Source organism: Heterodontus francisci, chromosome 33 (assembly GCF_036365525.1).
Source record: "Heterodontus francisci isolate sHetFra1 chromosome 33, sHetFra1.hap1, whole genome shotgun sequence".
Taxonomy (NCBI): Eukaryota; Metazoa; Chordata; class Chondrichthyes; order Heterodontiformes; family Heterodontidae; genus Heterodontus; species Heterodontus francisci.
The window spans coordinates 26,238,156-26,260,307 of record NC_090403.1 but is presented as its reverse complement, the minus strand read 5'-3'; the positions used below and the strand labels follow the sequence as shown (position 1 = coordinate 26,260,307).

The following is a 22,152-nucleotide window of genomic DNA, read 5'->3' as shown; positions in this document are numbered from 1 at the left end:
GTGGGCACATGTACCCAATGGATTCCCCATACTCCGCATGGTTTATGAGAGCCTATAATACTCTCCTGTTGTCTTGGACTGATCAATCTGTCAATTGGTATGTTTATGGCCATGGAAGGAATGCTCAAGACACCATTTGTCAGACTGTTAAAAATCCTGCAAATCCTCCCATTCGTTCGCATTATTCTCTCCAAGCGAATAATAGGAAGATATGGAAAGAGCAACCTTATGACCAAAGGCTGCAATTATATCATGGCAGTTTGGCAGTTGCCATGTCAAAATTGGATTTCAAATGCTGACATAGCAATTTACAATGATAAATGCTGACAAACAGCTTCACCTAAATTGTTAGTCAATCTCCCATTATCTTTTACGCAGCGACCAAATGGTTCAGTTTATTGCCACTTTGCATCCCGAACATTCCATAGAACCTCTATTCATTCCTCTGTCTCCCACCCACGAAATAACATCATAATTTCTACCTCTTTTCATCTGAAGTGCCTTCCTTTATGCACTCAGACCATCAATTTTATAATGCAAGTCTCAAAATAAATGGTGGATAGGAATTTAGAATTAACAAAAAGCAAACAGGACTTTCCACTCGCTTGTCCTAGTTTTCGAGAATTGCTTAAAATAGAGATATGTTGTCGAAGCTTTTCATTTTGCACTCATCAGGACAACACGCAGGAATAACCAATGTAAGGGAAAACAACATCTTATACTTCATTGTTCAATACACGCATTGGGATTCCTACAGTTCCACGCGCTATAAGATTGACTTCATGGTCAACCTCGTAAATAGGGCCCGAGCCATTTGCTCACCATGCAAGCTTGATGCTGAAATAGGGTGAATCAATGAAATCCTGTGTGACATTGGTGACCCTGATCAGATCATTTCTCACTGGAAATCACGGAAACAGAGAAACGTGCGTAAGGCCATCATTTGTGGCCATGAGAAATGCCCAGTCTACCTCAAATTACCCTGGAGGTAATGTATCCCAAAACATTGATCAACAGGTAAAGTTCGCTATGCAGTGGTGTTCACCACTAACCTGATGCTGCTGTGAAGGCAAACATCATCCTACCTATCACACAAGTGAGTTGTGTGATGTATGAATTTCAATGCCAGTGTGATGCTAAGTATTTAGGCTGTATATCCCAAAGACTGGTGAATTGTATCAAACAACATGTCCCTTCCACTGTTTGCAGCAGGCAACGGACAGGACGTAACCAACCAGCGCTTGGTTGCAAAACTCAGAACACAGAGTCCAACATTAGATGTGATTCTGCAATTGGACAACATTTGCTAAATAATCCGCAGTGTGCTAAGAATTACACTGACAACTAATTGAAGATTGTCAGTCGGGCTCACAGTGTGGCGCATTTGTGTGTACTGGAAGCTACATATCTTATTACACAGGGTTCTGTTCGTTGCACACAGAATGAACATGTACACGCATTGCCGCTGTTTCAGCCATTTGCTGGTTCATTCCTCAGAGAAATGCCTTGAACAACCACAGTCAAGCTGCCTGGTTTAAATTTCAAACAAAGCTTGACAGTGAACTGTCAGTCACCATAAACTGGTGCATGCTCCATGGCAAAGCCTCTACCAATCAGATTTCACTTGCCAACCAATCAGCACTCTGTTCTCATACAGAATAAGTTGTTGTTTCCCCTTACATTGGTTATTCTTGCCTGTTGTCCTGATGAGTGCAAGAACAAAAGCTTCCACAATATGTCTCTATTTTCAGCAGTTCACAAGTTCTGTACTTACCACATGACTATTTGTCCTGGTTTTCTCAGTGCAACTTGCCCAAAGTCAGTGAAATAACTGTGAAAGATTGACCGCTGTTACCTGCAAATTACGTCCAGGGCAAATTGAGTTTCCACTCTCAACGCCAGTTCACAAAAAAGATTGCACTGGAAGCTGGTTGTGCCAAAATAGTGGCTTTATTGCCAGGATAAATTAATCACCATTGTAATTGCAGGCCTCTCCGGAGGATCCAAATCTTAAAGTGCTTCATTTGGGCAATAAGGACAAGATTCGGCAAGTTTACTTTGCGAAGAAAATGACTATTGCACCCAAATAAAACTAACAAATGGGCCTATATATTTTAAAATGCCAATTTCGGTCATTTAAAATCTCACAGGTGCAGGATTGATAGTGTCATTTAAAATGCTTACGTTTTGTGATAAATCCATTTTCTGCTGTATGAATCAAACTGCAACTGTTTCCACTCTTAAATATCTAATCGAACATTTTAAGGCAGTTTTATTAAAACTACATTTGAAATCCCTGACCGATTTGTTGGTTCATGGCAGATTTTGCGTTTGGGGATTGGCAAACGAATTTGAGCGGAAACTCGAGAACAAGATCTCAAAACATACAATTTCGTTCGGAGCGCAATGAGGCAAAATTGGGGACAAACCCATCTATTTGCTCTCCCCATGAATTCCTACAAAGCGGAATCTCTACCCCAATGGGGTGACAAGATGTTGACATTAGGAAGTCCAATTATGCAGAATGATAAAGGCACGGAGTAAGATTATAATGGACGTGCTGCTAAGAGTCCTTGCTACTTCCTTTTATGTTACCCACCAGTGTTTTAAACATTCCTCCTTAAATTCCCGAACCCTCCTTCCGCCTCCATTCGAAACTATTTACAATTCCTACAGTTTTATTCACCATTATCCTGTTACCATCAGCATTATTCTAAATTGCAGTTTTTCTCCCGTCTCAAGCTGGTGCTCGTGGGATCTCAGTCCCACATCCACCCGGACGGAAGTTTTTGATCACAGTTTCAGATGAGATTGATTTTGTGACATTCCCTTTGGAATCGGGGATATCCCGGATATCCCAAACCCTGTTGCAGCTCCCCCTCAGCCCTCTCAGTGTGACCCGCTCTGTTTACAAACTCTCCTCCCTTTCGGAAATGACAAAACTCGTCACTTTCCCTGAGGCACTTTCACTTTCGATGTAATTGACACAAGGTTCATTTCCACAGAGAAACTGACACGGACACTTTCCCGGGAGGGAGACAAGAAAGAAATGATGAAAGAAAAGGGAGCGGGATCACTTTGGGACTCAGAGTCGAAGCAGATTAAATTTTCTTTCAAATAAACTCTGAAAATGACCGCAGAAATGAGCCCAGAAATGACAAACTTCTTCCACTTCATGAGCAGATTCTTCGACAGGTGAATCCGAGCGGTGACATTCGGCATCAAGCGGTGACCCTGGGCTGTGACCCGGGATCTCTGCAATGTCCAACCTGCGAACTGTGAACAGGAAAAGCGCGATGTGAGCACACCGGGGAGAGAGTGGATTTAAAAGGGAATCGCTCTTTCTGGAGCCGAATGTCAGCATTAAAAGCCGCGGCACCGGATTACCGCTGTCGGTGTCTCTATAAACCGGATTATAAAATACAGCCCCCAATACATGTTCACACTCCCCCCAATACAGACTCTCCCTCTGCACCACCTTCATGCCCCGGTGATCCGAACGCACTCATAGAATGTAAGAGCAGGGAGTTTATGATGGAGCTGTACCAAATGCTAGTTCGGCCACAGCTGGAGTACTGTGTACAGTTCTTGGCAACACACCATAGGAAGGATGTGATTGCATTGGAGAGGGTGCAGAGGAGATTCACTGGGATGTTGCCTGGGCTGGAGCATTTCAGCTATGAAGAGAGACTGAAAAGGCTAGGGTTGTTTTCCTTAGAGCAGAGAAGGCTGAGGGGGGACGTGTTTGAGGTATTCAAGATTATGAGGGGTATTGATAGATTAAATAGGAAGAAACTTTTTCCCTTAGTGGAGGGCTCAATAATCAGGGGGCATAGATTTAAGGTATGGGGCAGGAGGTTTAGAGGCGATTTGAGGGGAAATGTTTTCACTCAGAGGATTGTTGGAGTCTGGAACACACTGCCTGAAGAGGTGGTAGAGGCAGGAACCCTCACAACATTTAAGTATTTAGATGAGCACTTGAAACGCCATAGCATACAAGGCTACGGGCCAAGTGCTGGAAAATGGGATTCGAATAGTTAGGTGCTTGATGGTTGGCAACGACACGATGGACCGAAGGGCCTGTTTCTGTGCTGTATCCCTCCATTACAACAATGAGTTGGAATCGAGCACTGGTTGTGATTTTCTAACGGGGATTTTCCAGTCGCTGCCTCGGACTCTCCAGCTTTTCGATTCCTTACATCAGCAAGAAATAGCACAAACTCCAAAAATCCTGCAGAATATTTTCACTTTTCGAATGTAATGCCATACATTAAATCCGACAGCATAGCAGTGCCAGTGAGAGCTCCCAGCAGAATCCAGCCGCACTCTCACACCATTCAGCAACACAGACGGTCGCTCCTGGATCAGAATCGGCTGCATTTCCACTTTCAGAGTTTAATTCAGTGAAAAAGAAGCGTTTGGGGCGCTGAACCACAAAGCTGTCGGTCGCTCATCCTTCAGATCAGTGTTTTACTCTGGGTCGGTTGGGATGGCTTTGCCCAGTGTTTGGAGATTTTGGATGGTGTTGGTCTTGTTGCCCGGGACCCTGTGTCTGGGCTGTGAGAGGTTGCAGTTGCAGCAAGTTCTCAACACAGAGACTCTGAGCAAAATGAATGAAATGGTGAGTTTAACCTGTATTCAGAGCTGGTTTGGAACCACATGGGGTCTGTTTGTCGTGAAAAGTCGTTATCAGGTGAAATAGTTTGGGTGCTTGCAATTTCACCCAATTAATAGGCACTGATTCTCCATTATTTACCAGGGCGTATTTATTACCAGGGCACTTCTCTTCAGTTACTCTTTGCGTTATCCAACAACAAAATTCTCCTGAAACTAAGACTAGCGAGACCCCCAGTGTAACAGGGGTATCAAACTCTGAGGAATCAGATACAGAGAGTGGGATCGGGCTATGAGTTTTCAGGAAAGTGATACTCAAAAAAGAGGGGAATGTGGTACTGAGGAGAGGAAGGAATCACTCTGAGGGTAGAGGAAGTCACTGAATCTGCAGCGAGCTTGGATCAAATTTGAGTCAAAGGGCAATCAGCTTTGAGGGGAATTGTAATCCGAAACGCAGAGGCACAGAGCAAACTGAATGAAATGGTGACTGCAACCTGCATTCAGAGCTGCATCTGAATCACACAGGGCCGGTTTGTTTTGAAAAGTTATGTCAGAGAAATAGTTTTCGGTTTTGCAACATTATTAAATTAATATTCAGTGATTCTCCCCTATCTCAGTTTCTGTGTATTCTGTAACAGTGATTGTTTTTTCTCTCAGGGTGGTCGCATACCCCGACAGTGTGTAAGAGAGAGGGTCGCGCTGAAAACCAAGCCATTGAACCTGGTGAAGCTGTCGCGGGGTTTACAGGTGAGTGAATGCTGGGATTTATTTTAATCTATTGAAACAGGAGGTTTATTGAAAGTATGGTTAAGATCAACAATCTTGCCAGAAATTAAAAATCAGGAAATTTAATCCCAATGTTGGTCAATGATTGATGTGAAAATGTCAGTAGAACTAAGAGTCAGGTCCCATTCTAAGTCAGGGTGCATAGTGTAAGATTCCTGGAGAGAGGTTTACTTCCTGGGTCCCTAAATCTGAACCATGGAGTGGAATCTCAGTGAAGTGTAATGCACTCTTTAAAGAGGCATCTGCTACATCTTCAGCACCCTCCAAAAGTTACTCACACCAGCAGATCATCTCACCCGCTGCCCCCCTAACCATCTTACTCCCCATAACCATCTCTGTTCCTCTAATCATCTCACTCCTTAACAGTTATCTCCAGTTCACACCACCAGTCTTCCCATTCAATTCAAGCTGGCACCTTTCTCCCACGGGTTCCACACAATTTACACTTCCACTTTTCTTTGCCTCTACTCTATGGCCGCTGCTGTACCACTATTTTCAATTTGGGATGTGCACTGCCATGGTACAATTGACTAATTGGCAATTAAATAAATATTGGGAAGACCAAAGCCATTGCTTTCAGTCACTGCCTTTAACTCCATTCCCTAGCCACCAGCTTCAAAACTGTTCTGAGCCAATGTCTGAGACTGAGCCAGAATATTCACCACATTGGCCTCCTATTTGACCATGAGGTGAGCTTCCAACCCCATCACCAAGTCTGCCTGCTTCAACCTTCATAACATCATCCATCTCCGTCCTTGCCACAGCTCATCTAATCCTGAAACTCTCAATCATGCATTTGTTACCACTGGACTTGATTATTCCAATACTCTCCAGGTAGGCCTCCCACCATGAACCCTCTGTAAACTTGTGCTCACCCAAGTATCTGCTGCAATATATTCCAAATTGACCATATCCAAATATCCTAACTGACACCAAGGACAGGACCTTCATTCAAGGCCAGGGTCCGGATTGGATGCAGGAAGGCCCATAATTTGGCACCGCCAGCCGTCATGCTGGTTCCCCGTCATGATCCTGACCCAAGACATTTTCAAAGAGGCTGTGTTGGGGTCAAATCGGCTGACTGCCAGCAAGCGGTGGGTAGTCAATTAACTGGAAATTGATTTAATTAAGGGGCCTCTTAAGGCCCCATTCCTACGCCAACTGGGATTTCCAGTTGGAAATATGATCAGCCCTCATTGGCCTGTACTGCATCCAGTCCAATGTGTTGGGTTGAAGACAGGAAGCTGGGGGCGGGTGGAGTGGCCATGATTGTTCACGCAAGGGACTCCCACATCTGTAACGGTCATTGAGCCACTGCTGCAGTCACTGGCTGTCTCTGGAAGGGTTGCCCCTCCAGAATCATGCCGAGGCAGCTGTGGCTGTTGTAAAAACCAAAAAAAACTTACCTGGCCTCTCCATGTCCAGATTGGCACTCCCACCTCAGCTGGTGGGGTTGCCAATCTGCGAGTACTGGAGGGCCTCCCATTGGTTCCCCAGCCTTGGGGGCCTACCTTCCATCCCTGATTGGACGACCAGCCCACTCCCTGGCCTTTAATTGGCTGAACCTTTAAAAATACCAGTGGGCATGATTGGACCATGCCATACTGGGTCAGGAGCTGAAACTAGCCCCAGGGCTGGATTTTAAAGGCTATCCGATGCCAGGAACGCTGGTGGGGGGGAATGAAGATAGCAACGGATGAGGCCTGCCACCAACCCCGATGCCAGCAGGCCCCATACCGGCGGTGGTGGTGAGGCCTTGTGGCAGCCGCTCCGCCACTCAGCAACGGGACTGGCAATGCCATGCCTTCGAATCCCTGTTCAGGGAAATGAGGCGCAACACCTGTGGGTAGGGGGAAGGAAGTGATTGTCTCTGTGCGGGAGGTGGGATCAGGGTTAAAATGCTTCGGATTGGTTGGGGGGATGATGGGAAGGAGTAAAGGATAAAGGTTCTGAACTCCCTGGGGCGGGGAATGTCAAATATTAACGGTAGGTGTTCGGGGGTGGGGGGAGGGCAGAAATGATGTGTTATGCCCTTGGGGGGTTGGAAGAGGGTATGGAATTTTTGTTTATTCATTTTTATAAACTTTACATTAACGATGTCTTTAAAAATTCAAATGATCAGTTAGGGCTGTAAGCCTTTTAAAAATGACACCAGCGCCTGTGCATTGGCACTGGACGGGGTTGCCAGGGATGGCTCGCCTGCCCCCTCCATGTCATTAGGGGGCGGCTGCCCCAGTCAGGCTAATGAGCCACCGTGTTTGGAATCGCGGCAGCTCTGCGACATGGGCCCTCTGTGTGCGGGCCGCAAAGTTTTCCGGCCGTCACCTATTTCAGCGTCGGACTTTTAAAATGCAGCCCATGTCAGGTTCCTGACCGTGAAATGAAAATGTAGCCCCAAGTCCCTTTCAACCATCACCCGCCGTGTTCGCAGATCTACATTGGCTCCCAGTCTAGCAATATTTCGATTTTTAAAAATTCTCAAGCTTGTTTTAAAATCTCTCTATGGCCTTTTCCCTCCTTCTTCTGTGACTTCTTTCAAGCCTGTGCGATCTCTTCCAATTTTCCCTAATTTTCATTGCTCTACCATTGGTGGCTGTGCCTTCAATGCCTGGCCCTTAAGTTCTGGAATTAACCTTCTCTACTTCTCTCTCCTCTTTTAAATTGCTCCTTAAAGATTACCTCTTTGAGCAAGGTTTTGGTCACCTGTCCTACAATCTCCTTTCATGGCTGGGTGTAAAAAATGTTTTCATACTACTCCTGTAAACCTCCTTGAGCTATTGCACGAAGTTAAAGACGCTAAATAAATGCAAGTTGTTGTAATTATGGGGCAAATTGGATCTGTACATGGACTGGACCAGATGGGGTGTGAGCTCGCCATCAGCAAGTAGTCTTAGACTATTTGACCTCAAACTATGTGGCAGACCTTCATACAATCAGAATTTTTACGGTACAGGAAGAGGCCACTTGGCCCATTGTGTCTATGCTAGCTGAAAAACGATCCACCTAGTCTAATCCCACCTTCCAGCATTTGGTCCACAGCCCTGCAGGTTACAGCACTTGAGGTGCATATCTAGACTTCTTTTGAATCAGTTGAGGGTTTCTGCCTCAACTACCCTTACAGGCAGTAAGTTCCAGACCGTCTCCTCCCACCCTCTGGGTGAAAATCTTTTTCCTCATCTCCCCTCTGATCTTCCTACCAATCACTTTAAATCTATGCCCCCTAGTCACTGACCTCTCTGCTAAGGTAAATAGGCCCTTCACCTCCACTCTATCCAGGCCACTCAAAATTTTGTACATTTCAATCAGATCTCCCCTCAGCCTTCTCTGTTCCAAGGAGAACAATCCAAGTCTATCCAATCTTTCCTCATAGCTGCATTTTTTCCAGTCCCGGCAACATCCCCATAAATCTCCTCTCTACACTCTCTAGTGCAATTACATCCTTTCTGTAAGGTGGTGACCAGAACTGCACACAGTACTCAGTACTGTGGCCTAACCAATGATTTGTACAGTTCCAGCATATATATGAACATGCAAATTATGAGCAGGAATAGGCCACTCGGCCCTGCTCCTCCATTCAATAAGTTCATGGCTGAACTGATTTCTCCACATTGCCACCTTCCCCTGATAACCTTTCACCCTCTTGCTTATCAAGAACCTATCTACCTCTGCCTTAAACATCTTCAAAGACTCTGTTACCACTGCGTTTTGAGGAAGAGAGTTCCAAAGACTCACTCACCCTCTGAGAGAAAAACATTTCTCCTCATCTCTGTCTTAAATGGGCGACCCCTTATTATTAAACAGTGACCCCTGGTTCTAGATTCTCCCACAAGGGGGAAACATCCTTTCCACATCCACTCTGTCAATACTCCTCAGGATCTTATATGTTTCAATCAAGTCGCCTCCTACTCTTCTAAATTCCAGCGGATACAAGCCGAGCTTGTCCAATCTTTCGTCATAAGATAGCCCACCCATTCCAGGTATCAGTCTAGTAAACCTTCTTTGAACTGCTTCCAATGCATTTACATCCTTCCTTAAATAAGGGCGGCACAGTGGTTAGCACCACAACCTTACAGCTCCAGCGACCCAGGTTTAGTTCTAGGTACTGACTGTACAGAGTTTGCAAGTTCTCCCTGTGACTGCATTGGTTTCTGCCAGGTGCTCCAGTTTCCTTCCACAGCCAAAGACTTGCAGGTTGATAGGTAAATTGGCCATTATAAATTGCCCCTAGTGTAGGTAGGTGGTAGGAGAATGGTGGGGATGTGGTAGGGAATATGGGATTAATGTAGGATTAGTATAAATGGGTGGTTGTTGGTTGGTACAGACTCAGTGGGCTGAAGGGCCTGTTTCAGTGCTGTATCTCACTATGACTCTAATGCAATCTATACTGTACACAATACTCCAGATGTGGTCTCACCAATGCCCTGTATAGCTGAAGCATAACCTACCTATTTTTGTATATAATAAAAGCAAAATACTGTGGATGCTGGAAATCTGAAATAAAAACAAGAAATGCTGGAACCACTCAGCAGGTCTGGCAGCATCTGTGAAAAGAGAAGCAGAGTTAACGTTTTGGGTCAGTGACCCTTCTTCTATTTTTGTATTCAATTCCCTTTGTGATAAATGATTATTAGCTTTCCTAATTACATGCTGTCCCTGTATACTAACCTTTTGCAATTCATGCACTAGGACACCCAGATCCCTCTGCATCTCAGAGCTCCGCAATCTCTCACCATTTAGATATCATGCTTCTTTCTTATTCTTCCTGCCAAAATGGGCAACTTCACATTTTCCAAAATTATACTCCATCTGCCAGATTTTTGCCCACTCACTTAACCTATCTATATCCCTTTGTAGCCTCCTATGTCCTCTTCACAACCTGCTTTCCTACCTAGCTTTGTGTCATCGGCAAATTTAGCAACCATACCCTCGGTCCCTTCATCTAAGTTACTTATATAAATTGTAAAAAGTTGAGGCCCAGCACAGATCCATGTGGCACACTATTCATTACATCTTGCCAACCAGAAAATGACCCATTTATGCCTACTCTCTGTTTCCTGTTAACTAGTCAATCTTCTATCCATGCCAATATGTTATCCACTACACCATGAGCTTTTATTTTTTGCAATAATCTTTGATGTGACACCTTATCAAATGCCTTCTGGAAATCTAAGTACAATACATCCACTGGTTCCCCTTTATCCACAGCACAAGTAACCCCCTCAAAGAACTCCAATAAATTGGGTAAACATGATTTCCCTTAAACAAAACCATGTTTACTCTGCCTGATTAACTTCAATTTTTCTAAGTGCCCTGCTATAACATCTTTAATAATAGCTTCTAACATTTTCCCTACGACAAATATTACACTAACTGGCTTGTAGTTTACTGCTTTCTGTCTCCCTCCCTTTTTGAATAAAGGAGTTACATTCACTATTTTCCAGTCTAGCGGAACCTTCCCAGAATCTAGGGAATTTTGGAAAATTAAAATTAACGCATCAACTATCTCATATAAAAGCAAAATACTGCGGATGCTGGAAATCTGAAATAAAAACAAGAAATGCTGGAACCACTCAGCAGGTCTGGCCGCATCTGTTAAAAGAGAAGCAGAGTTAAAGTTTTGGGTGAGTGACCGAACAGTTCCGAAGAAGGCTCACTGACCCGAAACGTTAACTCTGCTTCTCTTTTCACAGATGCTGCCAGACCTGCTGAGTGGTTCCTGTATTTCTTGTTTGCATCAACTATCTCACTAGCCACTTCTTTTAAGACCCTAGGATGAAGTCCATCAGGCCCCGGGGACTTTTCAGCCCACTGCCCCAACAATCTATTCCGTACCACTTCCCTGGTGATTGTAATTTTCTTGAGTTCTTCCCTCCTTTCCATTTCCTGATTTACAACTAATTCTGGGATGTTACTTGAATCCTCTATATTGAAGACCGATGCAAAATACCTGTTCAATTCATCTGCTATCTCCTTATTATCCATTAATAATTTCCCAGACTCACTTTCTATAGGACCAATGTTCACTTTGTTAACTCTTTTCTTTTTAAAATATCTATACCTATACCTATATTCTATAACTTGGCTAATAAAGGAAAGGATTCCATATGCCTTCTTAACCACCTTAAGGACCTGTCCTGCTACCTTCAGGGGTCTGTGGACATTCACTCCAAAGTCCCTCACTTCCTCTACACTTCTCGGTATTTTCCCATTAATCATGTATTCCTGTGCCCTGTTTGACCTAATGTTATAGAGTTATACAACACAGAAACAGGTCCTTTGGCCCATCATGTCTGTGCTGGTCTTCAAGCACCTAACTATTCGAATCCCATTTCCCACCACTTGGCCCGTAGCCTTGTATGCTATGGCATTTCAAGTGCTCATCTAAATACTTCTTAAATGTTGTGAGGGTTCCTCCTCTACCAAACACATCACTTCACACTTCCCTTTCTGCCCATCTGACCAGACCATAAATATTTTCCTGCAGTCTACAGCTATCCTCCTCACTATCTACCATATGGCCAATCTTTGTGTCATCTGCAAAGTTTTTGATCATGCTCTATACATTTACATCCAAATCGTTAATATATACCACAAAAAGCAAGGGGCCCAGTATTGAGCCCTGCGGAACGCCATTGGAAACAGCCCTCCAGTCGCAAAAACACCGTCAACAATTGCCCTTTGGTTCCTGCCACTGAGCCAATTTTGTATCCACCTTGCTGCATTTCCCTGGATCCCATGGGATTTTATTTTTTTTCAGTGCCTGTTGGACTGTATAGCTTGTATCAGTGCAAGCCTGACCCACTAAGCAAGAACAGTCTTGTTATTGAAATCGGGCAATATAATGATCAATTGCAGAGGCACAACAACTTCATTGATGCTATGTAAATAGTCAGTTTCTCATTAGCAGCAGTGATTGATTGGCTATGAAATTTGCCCCATCCCGGGCTGGTTAAATGGAATCAGGCCCCTTCTAATGTCATTGTATGTATTGTGCACAGGCCCAGGACGGGATCCGGATTGTCTATCAAACTCTGCGTCACATCAGCAAGATCTACAGCATGAACCTGGCCTCAGTCACATGGCCCCGGGACAAGGTGGAAAACTTTCGTCTTCTCCTGGATCGGCAGCTCGGAGAGCTGAAAGAATGTGTCTGGAAACCGGGATCAGAGTCCAGGCTGAGGAGAAACGCTGCCATTCACCAATACTTTAGGAAACTGAGAAAGTTTCTCAAACAGAAGGTGGGATAATTGACATTTGACTATGTGATTACTGACATGTAATTTATTTCACCCCATTTAAATCCGTTCATTTTCTAATTGCTTTTCCTGAATATTTCTCCTTTTCAGAGATTCAGTAACTGTGCCTGGGAAATAATCCGCACTGAGACCAGAGCCCGTTTACAACAGATCCTTTTAATAACGGCACGAATCAGCAGAAGAAACTAAAAAAAAGACATGTTTAGAACAGACTGGGATATTTGATCCAAAATATCTTCTATTAATAAAAAATAATTATATTTAACATACATGGCATTGCTCTGATGAGACGACTTGCAGCTTGGTAGCTGTGGAGAGCAAAGAATATCTTGATACTCTTTCATATTTGGTTATTTATTCTAATTTATTGAAAATTGTTGTTCTGATATTTTCCTGTGATGAAATGTTAAATGTTTCAATGCGAGAAGTCTTAGAAAAATGCCGTTTCTCTCCCTTCCTTTCTGAGCTGGCAGCTGCTACAATGAAAAGTTTCATTTCAGGTTTGCTCTGTTGGACACCTTATTCGACTTGCTGGTTTTCCATTGTCAATTCTCTGAACTGGCCCACCTGGCTGACTCTACTCTTACATACAAGTACATACACACGAATTAGGAGCAGGAGGAGACCACACAGCCCCTCAAAGCTGCTGCGCCATTCAGTAAGATTATGGCTTTCCATCTCATCTGAATTGAGTTAAATTGATAGCCATGATATCTTCACGCAATAAATATTACAATTTTTACCAATGTGTAAATTCAAAAATGAGAAGGAACTGAATATTTTTCAATGACATGTTTACAACAGAATGACAGCGATAATATGTTATTTTAAAGAAGTATTCTTTTTATGTATATGTAAAGTGTTATTAATTAGACAATGCTGTCAGCTTAACTCAGTGATAACACTCAGAGTCAGAAAGTTGTCGGGTCAAGCTCTACTCCGAAGGTAAACTATTTAATTGCCGTTTAGCTCTGTGAAACTCTTTATCCTAAATGCTGAACTTCCAGTGGCAACTCTGCAATGGAAATGCTGTGGCCAATATTCAGCTCTGGCTTCCAGGGTACTGTCCTGCTAAAGGGTGGGGTTGCAGACCAATGAGCCCTGACCTCATCCCTGACGCAATATTTCTTTATATTTATATCTTACATATACGTCTTTATATTTCTGCACTGCCAGTGGCCAACACTTTAACTCATTTCAAGCTATTCTAATTTTTGATATGAAGGCTTCATGTAATGAAATATTACAATTTTATAAAATGTGTGAATTGAGTTCAAAATATGTTAATTTATTGATATTTAATAAGATTCAGGAAATTGACTGCTTTTTGTAAACTGAAAATGTTTTATGCTGACTGAAAGCAAATAAACTGTTTTCAATATTACACGTTTACTGGAGCAATATTTATTTCTCATTTGTGTCCATCAGTCTTTTATATTCACTATAAATGATCCGGATTGCCCTATCTGCTGCCTGTTATTGATACTCTCTCTGTTCTATTTTCCTCTCTCCTATGCTTGATGCTCCCTCACCAGGCAAAACATGAGAATTGCTTTTGAACCCAATGGGGCCGATTTTCTATCTCCTAGATAGGACCACTCTTTTGCTCTTCTATTGTTCAACTCTGTATTCTCCCCCCAAAGTAGAGAGGATCAAGCCCGAGGTGCTAAAGAGAAAGAGAAAGGGGAAATTGGAGGCATTAATTGGAAATGGACATTCATAATTCAAGCACAGCCTGTTCTTAACAGATCCATGCTGACTGCCTCTAATAAGCCCATGTCTTTCCAACTGTTCAGCCCATAATCTGAACTCCATAAGTTTAACCACAGCTGAGGTAAGACTAAAAGTCTTATAATTTCTTCACACCCTGCAAAATGTTAACACAATGCCTCTTTCAAAAGGTTATTGAAAATTGTGGTTTATTTCTTATCTCTTTTCCCCTACTGCACTCAGGATGTTAGATTGCAAATCATCTGGTCCTGGTGATTCCTAACTTGCAGTATGTTTCACAAATTAATCCCTCCTTCCCCTTGGTTCCATTGTTATTCACCTCAGCCTTTCTTTCGTATATTTATCTTGATAGTTCTACATCCTCCATTGGTTCCACTTTCACCTGTAAAAACAAAGGCATGATACTGCCCATTGTCACCTAATCACACTCAAGTCACAATTTGTCATCATTCATCTATAAATGGTCCCGGTTTTCACTGACTATCTGCTTACGTATTATTAGCAAAATGTTCCTGCCTTTCCCTACAGTAAATTTATAAAAATACATTTTTTTTATCTGCAAGATGGAGAGACTTCAGAAACCTATTCTACAGAATCACATCAGAGGCTAATGTGGGCCTTTGGAACAGAGCTAGCATGCCTGCCTAGATTCAGAAGTTGGAGGGTTCAAATCCCACTCCACACAATCACAACAAGTGGCGAGTGCTCCTCTGGCTCTGAATTCTGTGTTGTCATCCAGCATATTCTTGTGTCCTGTGGGGGAGGTGAGGAAAGATTGGATAGGCTAGGGTTGTTTCCCTGAGAACAGAGGAGGCTGAGGGGTGACTTAATAGAGGTGTACAAAATTATGAGGGGCCTAGATAGAGTAGACAGGAAGGACCTGTTTCTCCTAGCAGAGAGGTCAATTACTGGGGGCACAGATTTAAGGTGATTGGTACAAGGATTAGAGGGGACATGAGGAAAAGCTTTTTCACCCAGAGGGTGGTGGGTGTCTGGAATTCACTGCCAGGAATGGTGGTGGAAACAGAAACTCTCAATTCTTTAAAAAGGTACATGGACATGCACCTGAAGTGCTGTAACTGGCAAGGCTATGGGCCAGGTGCTGGAAAGTGGGATTAGATTGAGTGGCTAGTTTTTCCAGCTGGCACAGACACAATGGGTTGAATGGCCTGCTTCAGTGCTGTAATTTTTCTATGGTTCTATGGTTCTATTACCGTCTCCCCATTGTATGTTTGTGGGACCCCATAAAACCTTGCTGGTCACCCTCTCAGCTGGTTATAGCTATGAAAGTAATGCACAAGTGTGGACTGGTAATCAGCCTACAAATCCTTCCTTCACTCCACACTATTCTCTCCAGGGCAAGCATTTGAAGACATGAAGCAACATCCTCATGGCCAAAGGCTGCAACGACATCATGACAGCTGATGTTTCAAAACTGAATTGCAAATTTTGACATAGCAATTTATGATGCTGAATGCTGACAGAAAAAATGCTTCATCAAAATTTGTAACAGAGGAAGTAAGATCTGTGGCTTGAACTATTAGTCAAACTCCTGTGATTTTTTTTTGCACATGGAAGTTCACAGGCACATTTACCCCCACTATTGCCCTATCCTACCCCGTCATCTTTCCACTACTAATCCCTATACCTACCTCCAACTCACTGCAATCAATGTTCCTACAATTTTCTTTTGAACTATCTGAGCTAGTGGCCAGTTTGCGAATTCAGTCTGTCAAATTCACATAGACAAGAACTGTGAGCAAGGTCGGCATAGGAATTTATAATGAGAAGAAGTTACGACGAATAGTGTGACACAAACATGAAATCAGGTTGCGCAGAAGGAAAGTGCAAAAATGTAAATTGTTACAAATTTTAGATTAAAGTGCTGATAAGTGAAAGGGGAGGAGTTCAGACACTGGATGGGCTAAGAATGAATAAAGAGGGGGGTATTAGAAAGGCTGGCTGTACTTAAAGTTGGTAAGTCATCAGAACCAGATGGGATACATCCGAGGGTACAGTGGCCAGTAGGGGAGGAAATTGCAGAGGTATTGGCTATAATCTTCCAATCCTTGTTAGATACAGGGTGGTGCCAGAGGGTGTAAGGATGAACACAGGAACTACAGGCCAATCTGTATAACCTCAGTGGTGGGAAAGCTTTTACCAGTAATCCTAGACAAAATTAATAGTCACTTGGACAACTGTGGATTAATTAAGGAAATCTCGCATTGAGTTATTAAAGGCAAACCATGGTGGCACAGTGGCGCAGTGGTTAGCACCGCAGCCTCACAGCTCCAGCGACCCGGGTTTGATTCTGGGTACTGCCTGTGCGGAGTTTGTAAGTTCTCCCTGTGACCGAGTGGGTTTTCGCCGGGTGCTCCGGTTTCCTCCCAAAGCCAAAGACTTGCAGGTTGATTGGTAAATTGGCCATTATGAATTGCCCCTGGTAGGGGAATTGAAGGAAGGTGGGGATGTGGTAGGAATATGGGATTAATGTAGGATTAGTATAAATGGGTGGTTGATGGTCGGCACAGACTCGGTGGGCCGAAGGGCCTGTTTCAGTGCTGTATCTCTAAAATAAAAAATTAATTTAAAAAAATAAACTAACTTGATTGAGTTTTCTGATGAGATAACAGAGAAGGTTGATGAGGGTACTACGGTTGATGTGGTGGACATGGACATCCAAAAGGTGTTTATTGCCACATAATGCACTTTCTAGCAAAGTTGTAGCTCATGGAATAAAAGGGACAGTGCAGCATGGATATGAAGTTGGCTGAGCGATAGGAGACAGATAGGTGAACAGTTGTTTTTCGACAGGAAGGAATTATACTGGGATCGGTATTAGGACCACTGCTTTTCTTGATATATATTGTTATGACCTCAGTAGAGACTGTTAACTTTAAAGCAAGAGATATGAACTCTCCAGATCTATTAAAGAATTACACAAGATTTCATATTTTAAGACTTTTACTATAACAACTAAGCTAAAAATCAACACTAACTAAACAGTACTTAGTAGGTAGCTAATACACTAAATTACAAAGAAAGGTATTTCCCATTAACTTGTTAACATGCTCAAAAATCCCACACTGCATATATTTAAATCATATTTATTATATTATATTTAAATTTGCACCACACCATATTTAAGGAAGGATATACTAGCATTGGAGGCAGTTCAGAAAAGGTTCACTAGGCTGATTTCTGGGATGAAGGGGCTGTCTTATCAAGAATGGCTAAACAGCTTAGGCCTTTATTCATTGGAGCTTAGAAGAATGAGAAGTGATCTTATAGAAATATATAAGATTTTAAGGGGGCTTTACAGGGTAGATGTTGAGAAGATATTTTCACCAGTGGGGGAATCTCGAACTAGGGGACATAGTTACAGAATAAGGGGACACACACTTAAAATTGAGATGCAAAGGAATTTCTTCTCTCAGAGAGTGGTGAATCTCTGGAATTCTCGGCCTCAGAGAGTTGTGGAGGCTAGATCACTAAATGTATTTAAGAAGGAGGTAGACAGATTTTTGAAAGTTCGGGGAGTTGAGGATTAGGCAGAGCAGGCCCGAAAGAGGAGTTGAGGCCTGGGACAGATCAGCCATGATCTTATTGAATGGTGGGGCAGGCTTGAGGGGCTGAATGGCCTACTCCTGCTCCTATTTCTTATGTTCTTATGTTCTTCAATACATTACACAGTGTTCTCATTGAAAAGGTATTCTTGCAATTAAAAGTCCCAAACTTCTCCCAGCTGTAATGGGTTGGATCTCCCAGTCTTCTTCTCAAAGCCAACGTCCTCTTTGCTCACTTCTTCCAAGCCATTCATCTGGACTTCCAGTATTAAGGCACTCTCTGATGACCCCGTTGGTCTTTTCTGCTCTGCAAATCTCAACTTTCGAACCAGGTACAAATCTTAGCAGCTTTTTGCTGTGACTGTGATCTGAAAGCAGCCCACTGGCTTCTCTCTCTCCCTTTTGGTTGTGCAGCTGACTGCTGTTAACCCTTTCCTCAATTAAGCCTCCAGACCTAGGAAAGCCTCACAAATTTTTCCAGATCAAAAGTCAATTGTTGTTTGCCTTTGACAATTCTCAGAGACCATAAGTCTGACTATAGCAAAACCACCTGGGCCTTCCTTTGTTTCCAGGTGTTAAAATTTGCAAGTCAAATTTGCATTCTAGAACCCTGGCTCCCTGTTTATAATCTGTGAGTCTGGGAGAGTGAAACTCATTATCCTTTAGGTGTTACAACCTTGCACCCTACTTTCAAAAAGATCTTTGATCTGGGTTCCTTGTTCTCATGGTAACCAAGACTCCTGACTTGTCTCCATCAAATTTTGAATGAGGTCACATGCTTCCTCCAAATGTTCATTTTACACTGCATTAAAATCACAGCTTTTAAAATATAAGCATACTACAAAGTCCAGCATTCACAACAATATTAATGACCTAGACTTGGGTGTACGGGACACAATTTCAAAATTTGTAGAGGACACAAAACTTGGATGTATGTTGAACTGTGAAGAGGATGGTGATATGCTTCTAGAGGGCATACACAGGCTAATGGAATGGGTGGACACATGGTAGATGAAATTTAATGCAGAAAAGTGTGAAATGATACATTTTGACAGGAAAAATTAAGAGAGGCAATATAAAATAAATGATACAATTCTAAAGGAGGTTCAAAACAGAGAGACCTGGAAGTATCTGTGCACAAATTGTTGAAGGTGGCAGAGCCGTTTGATAAAGCAGTTAAAAAGGCATACGAGATCCTCAGTTTTATACATAGAGACATATAGTATACAGGCCTCAACTGGAGTAATTCTGGAAGGATGTAAAGGCTTTAGAGACGGTGTAAAAAAAGAATAATGAGGGATGAGGAACCTTGCAGTTTTATGGATAGATTGGAGAAGCTGGGACTGTTCGCCTTAGAAAAGAGAAGATTGAGAGGAGATTTGTTCGAGGAATTCACAATTATGAGGGGTTTTGGCAGAGTAGATAGAGAGAAACTATCCCCATTGGCAGAAAGGTCAACAACCAGAGGTCACTGATTTAAGGTGGATGACAAAAGAACTTTTGGTGACATGAGGAGAAACTTTTTTATGCAGCGAGAGGTTGGGTTCTTGAATGCACTGCCTGAGAATGTGGTGAAGGTAGATTCAATCATGGCTTTTTAAAGGGCACCTAAAGAGAAAAAATTTTCAGAGTTATTGGAAAGGGTGGGGAAGTGGGACTAGCTGATCTGCTGTTGCAGAGATCTGGCACAGACACAATGGGCTGAATGACCTCCTTCTGTGTTGAAGCCATTCCACGACTCTATGAATTGATAAGAGTCCTTGCTATTTCCCTTAATGCTTCCCACCAGTGCTTTCCAGATAGAATCATAGGTTTTTAAAATTCTTTCAGGGGATGTGAGTGTCGCTGGCAAGGCCAACATTTGTTGCTCCTCCCTAATTGCCCTTGCTAGGCCATTTCAGAGGGCAGTTGACAGTCAACCACATTGCTGTGGGTCTGGAGTCACATGCAGGCCAGACTAGGTAAGGATAGCAGATTTCCTTCCCTAAAGGACAATCGTAAACCAGATGGGTTTTTAATGACAATTGATGATAGTTCTATGGCACTGTTGGTGTGCCTAGCTTTCAATTCCAGATTTTTATTAATTCGTTGAATTTAAATTCCTCCAGCTACCATGATGGAATTTTTGAAACAATGTCCCCAGGGCATTAGCCTAGGTCACTGGATTACTAGTTCAGTGACATTACCACTACACCACTGTCTTCCCAGCATATGAGGAGACTATTTGACCCATCGTGTCTGTACCAGCTCTTTGAAAGAGTTATCCAATTACTTCCATTTCCCAGCCCTTTACCCAAAGCCCTGCAAAGGATTCCACTTCACTGTTCATACAATTCCCTTTTGAAAGTTATTAAATCTGCTTCCACCATCATTTCAGATTGTAACAATTCTGCATAAAGAAATGTCTCCTCATCTCGCCTCTGCTTCTTTTTCTAATTATTTTAAGTCCCTGTCCTTTAGGTACCAATCCTTCTGCCATTGGAAACAGTTTCTCCTTATTTATTCTATCAAAACCCTCCTTCCCTCTTAAGCTTCCTGATTCACTTTTTGCCTCCCTTCAATACTTCTATAATTATTATAATATTCTTCAAAATTAGCTTACAATTGTAGACATTTATTTGAAAGATCCATTTTTCTCTCAGCTCTGCCCATAACCAATTCCACCAGCATTGGATGGGCAATCAAAATGCCAAAACTAAATTATTTGATGCAAACGATTTCACCAACACAGTATTTCTTTAGTCTTCTTTGATATGATTGTTTATTTGAAATGAAAATAGCCTGCAATTATATTGCATTATTAGAATGACCCGATTTGCAGTTATGTGACTGATATTGTTCTATCGTTAATTATTCACATTTTTAAATATTTAGTGGTGTGATGATTTCTTGTGATGAAATGTTAAAGGTTTCAATGGGGTGGGGGGGTGGGGGGAATGGAGAAAAATCCTGTTTCTGTCCCTTACTTTATGCACTGGCAGTTGCTACAATGAAAAGTTTCAGGTTCGCTCTCTGGGGCACATTACATCAATTTCTGGTTTCCAGCATCAGCTCCCTGTATTGGTCCACCACACTTTCACTCCTTATCTCATCTGAGTTGAGTCATATTTATTGTTTTGATGTCTTCATACAATAAAATGCCACCGTTTTTACACAATGTATAAAATCAGTTCAGTAAGAAATATAGGTTTCTTGAAATGCATTCAGTTATGGAAAGGACAATTTTTTAAAAAGTGAAACTATTTAGTTGATTTTAAATAAATATGCATCAATAATATCTGTTCCTCATGCTTTATGAAGAGATACTTGTTTCTCTGGCCTGTTAATGCATTTGATTTTGCCATTTTTATTATAAATACTTCTGATCCTCTCACACACTCAAATACTCAAGTTCCCATCTGCTGATTCCATCATTCCCATTCAGCAGCATTAGGTTTGTCCTTTCTATTACTCAATATTCCATTTTGAGCAGGAGAAAGAGATTCAGAGACACCATGGGGAGTTGACTGCCCTGGTCAACATCATCAAAGACACCGTTTCTCACAAAGACACACTATCCCTCTTTGACCTCCTCGATTTCTCTCTGTTGTGTGCCATATGATCTACCATTCCATCCTTCCCCACTATTTCTTCTCAGTGATTCACTTCTGTGGCAATGTCTTTCCTTAGCCACACACCTACATGTTCCAATGTAGCCCTCACACTTCTTAAAATGGTTGCACACTCACTTTGGATATCCATAAGATCATTCCTTGTCCCTTGTCCTCTGCAATGAGGAGGAATTTCTTTACTCAGAGGGTGGTGAATCTCTGGAATTCTTGGAGAGCTGTGAAAGCTCAATCATTGTTCAAGACAGAAAGTGATAGATTCTGAATACTAACGACATCAAGAGATATGGAGATAGTGGAGAAAAATGGTGTGGAGGTAGATGATCAGCCATGATCTGTTTGAATGGGAGAGCAGGCTCAGTGGGCCAAATGGCCTACTCCTGCTCCTATTTCCTATGTTTCTATGTTTCTTCTTTCATCTCCATGCTTCCTTTGGTACCATCATTCATAGACATAGGATCAACTTCTGAATGTGTGTTGGTGATTTTTGACTTTGTCCTTGCACCATCACCTTTCACTCCTGGATCACAATAATATTATCATACAGTAGATCATAGATGAGGCAGAATTTTTCCCAACTAATAATCAGTA

The 22,152-nt window shown here is 42.5% G+C and overlaps 1 protein-coding gene across 1 annotated transcript; it reads left to right on the top strand.

The window, feature by feature from the left end:
* The first annotated feature begins 4,489 nt into the window (after positions 1-4,489).
* On the top strand, positions 4,490-12,845 carry LOC137347899 (interferon a3-like). The gene is made up of 4 exons (XM_068012944.1): positions 4,490-4,621; positions 5,272-5,361; positions 12,399-12,638; positions 12,747-12,845. Exons 1-4 carry the CDS (start codon positions 4,490-4,492, stop codon positions 12,843-12,845), a joined length of 561 nt encoding a protein of 186 aa, XP_067869045.1.
* The last annotated feature ends 9,307 nt before the right edge of the window (positions 12,846-22,152 follow it).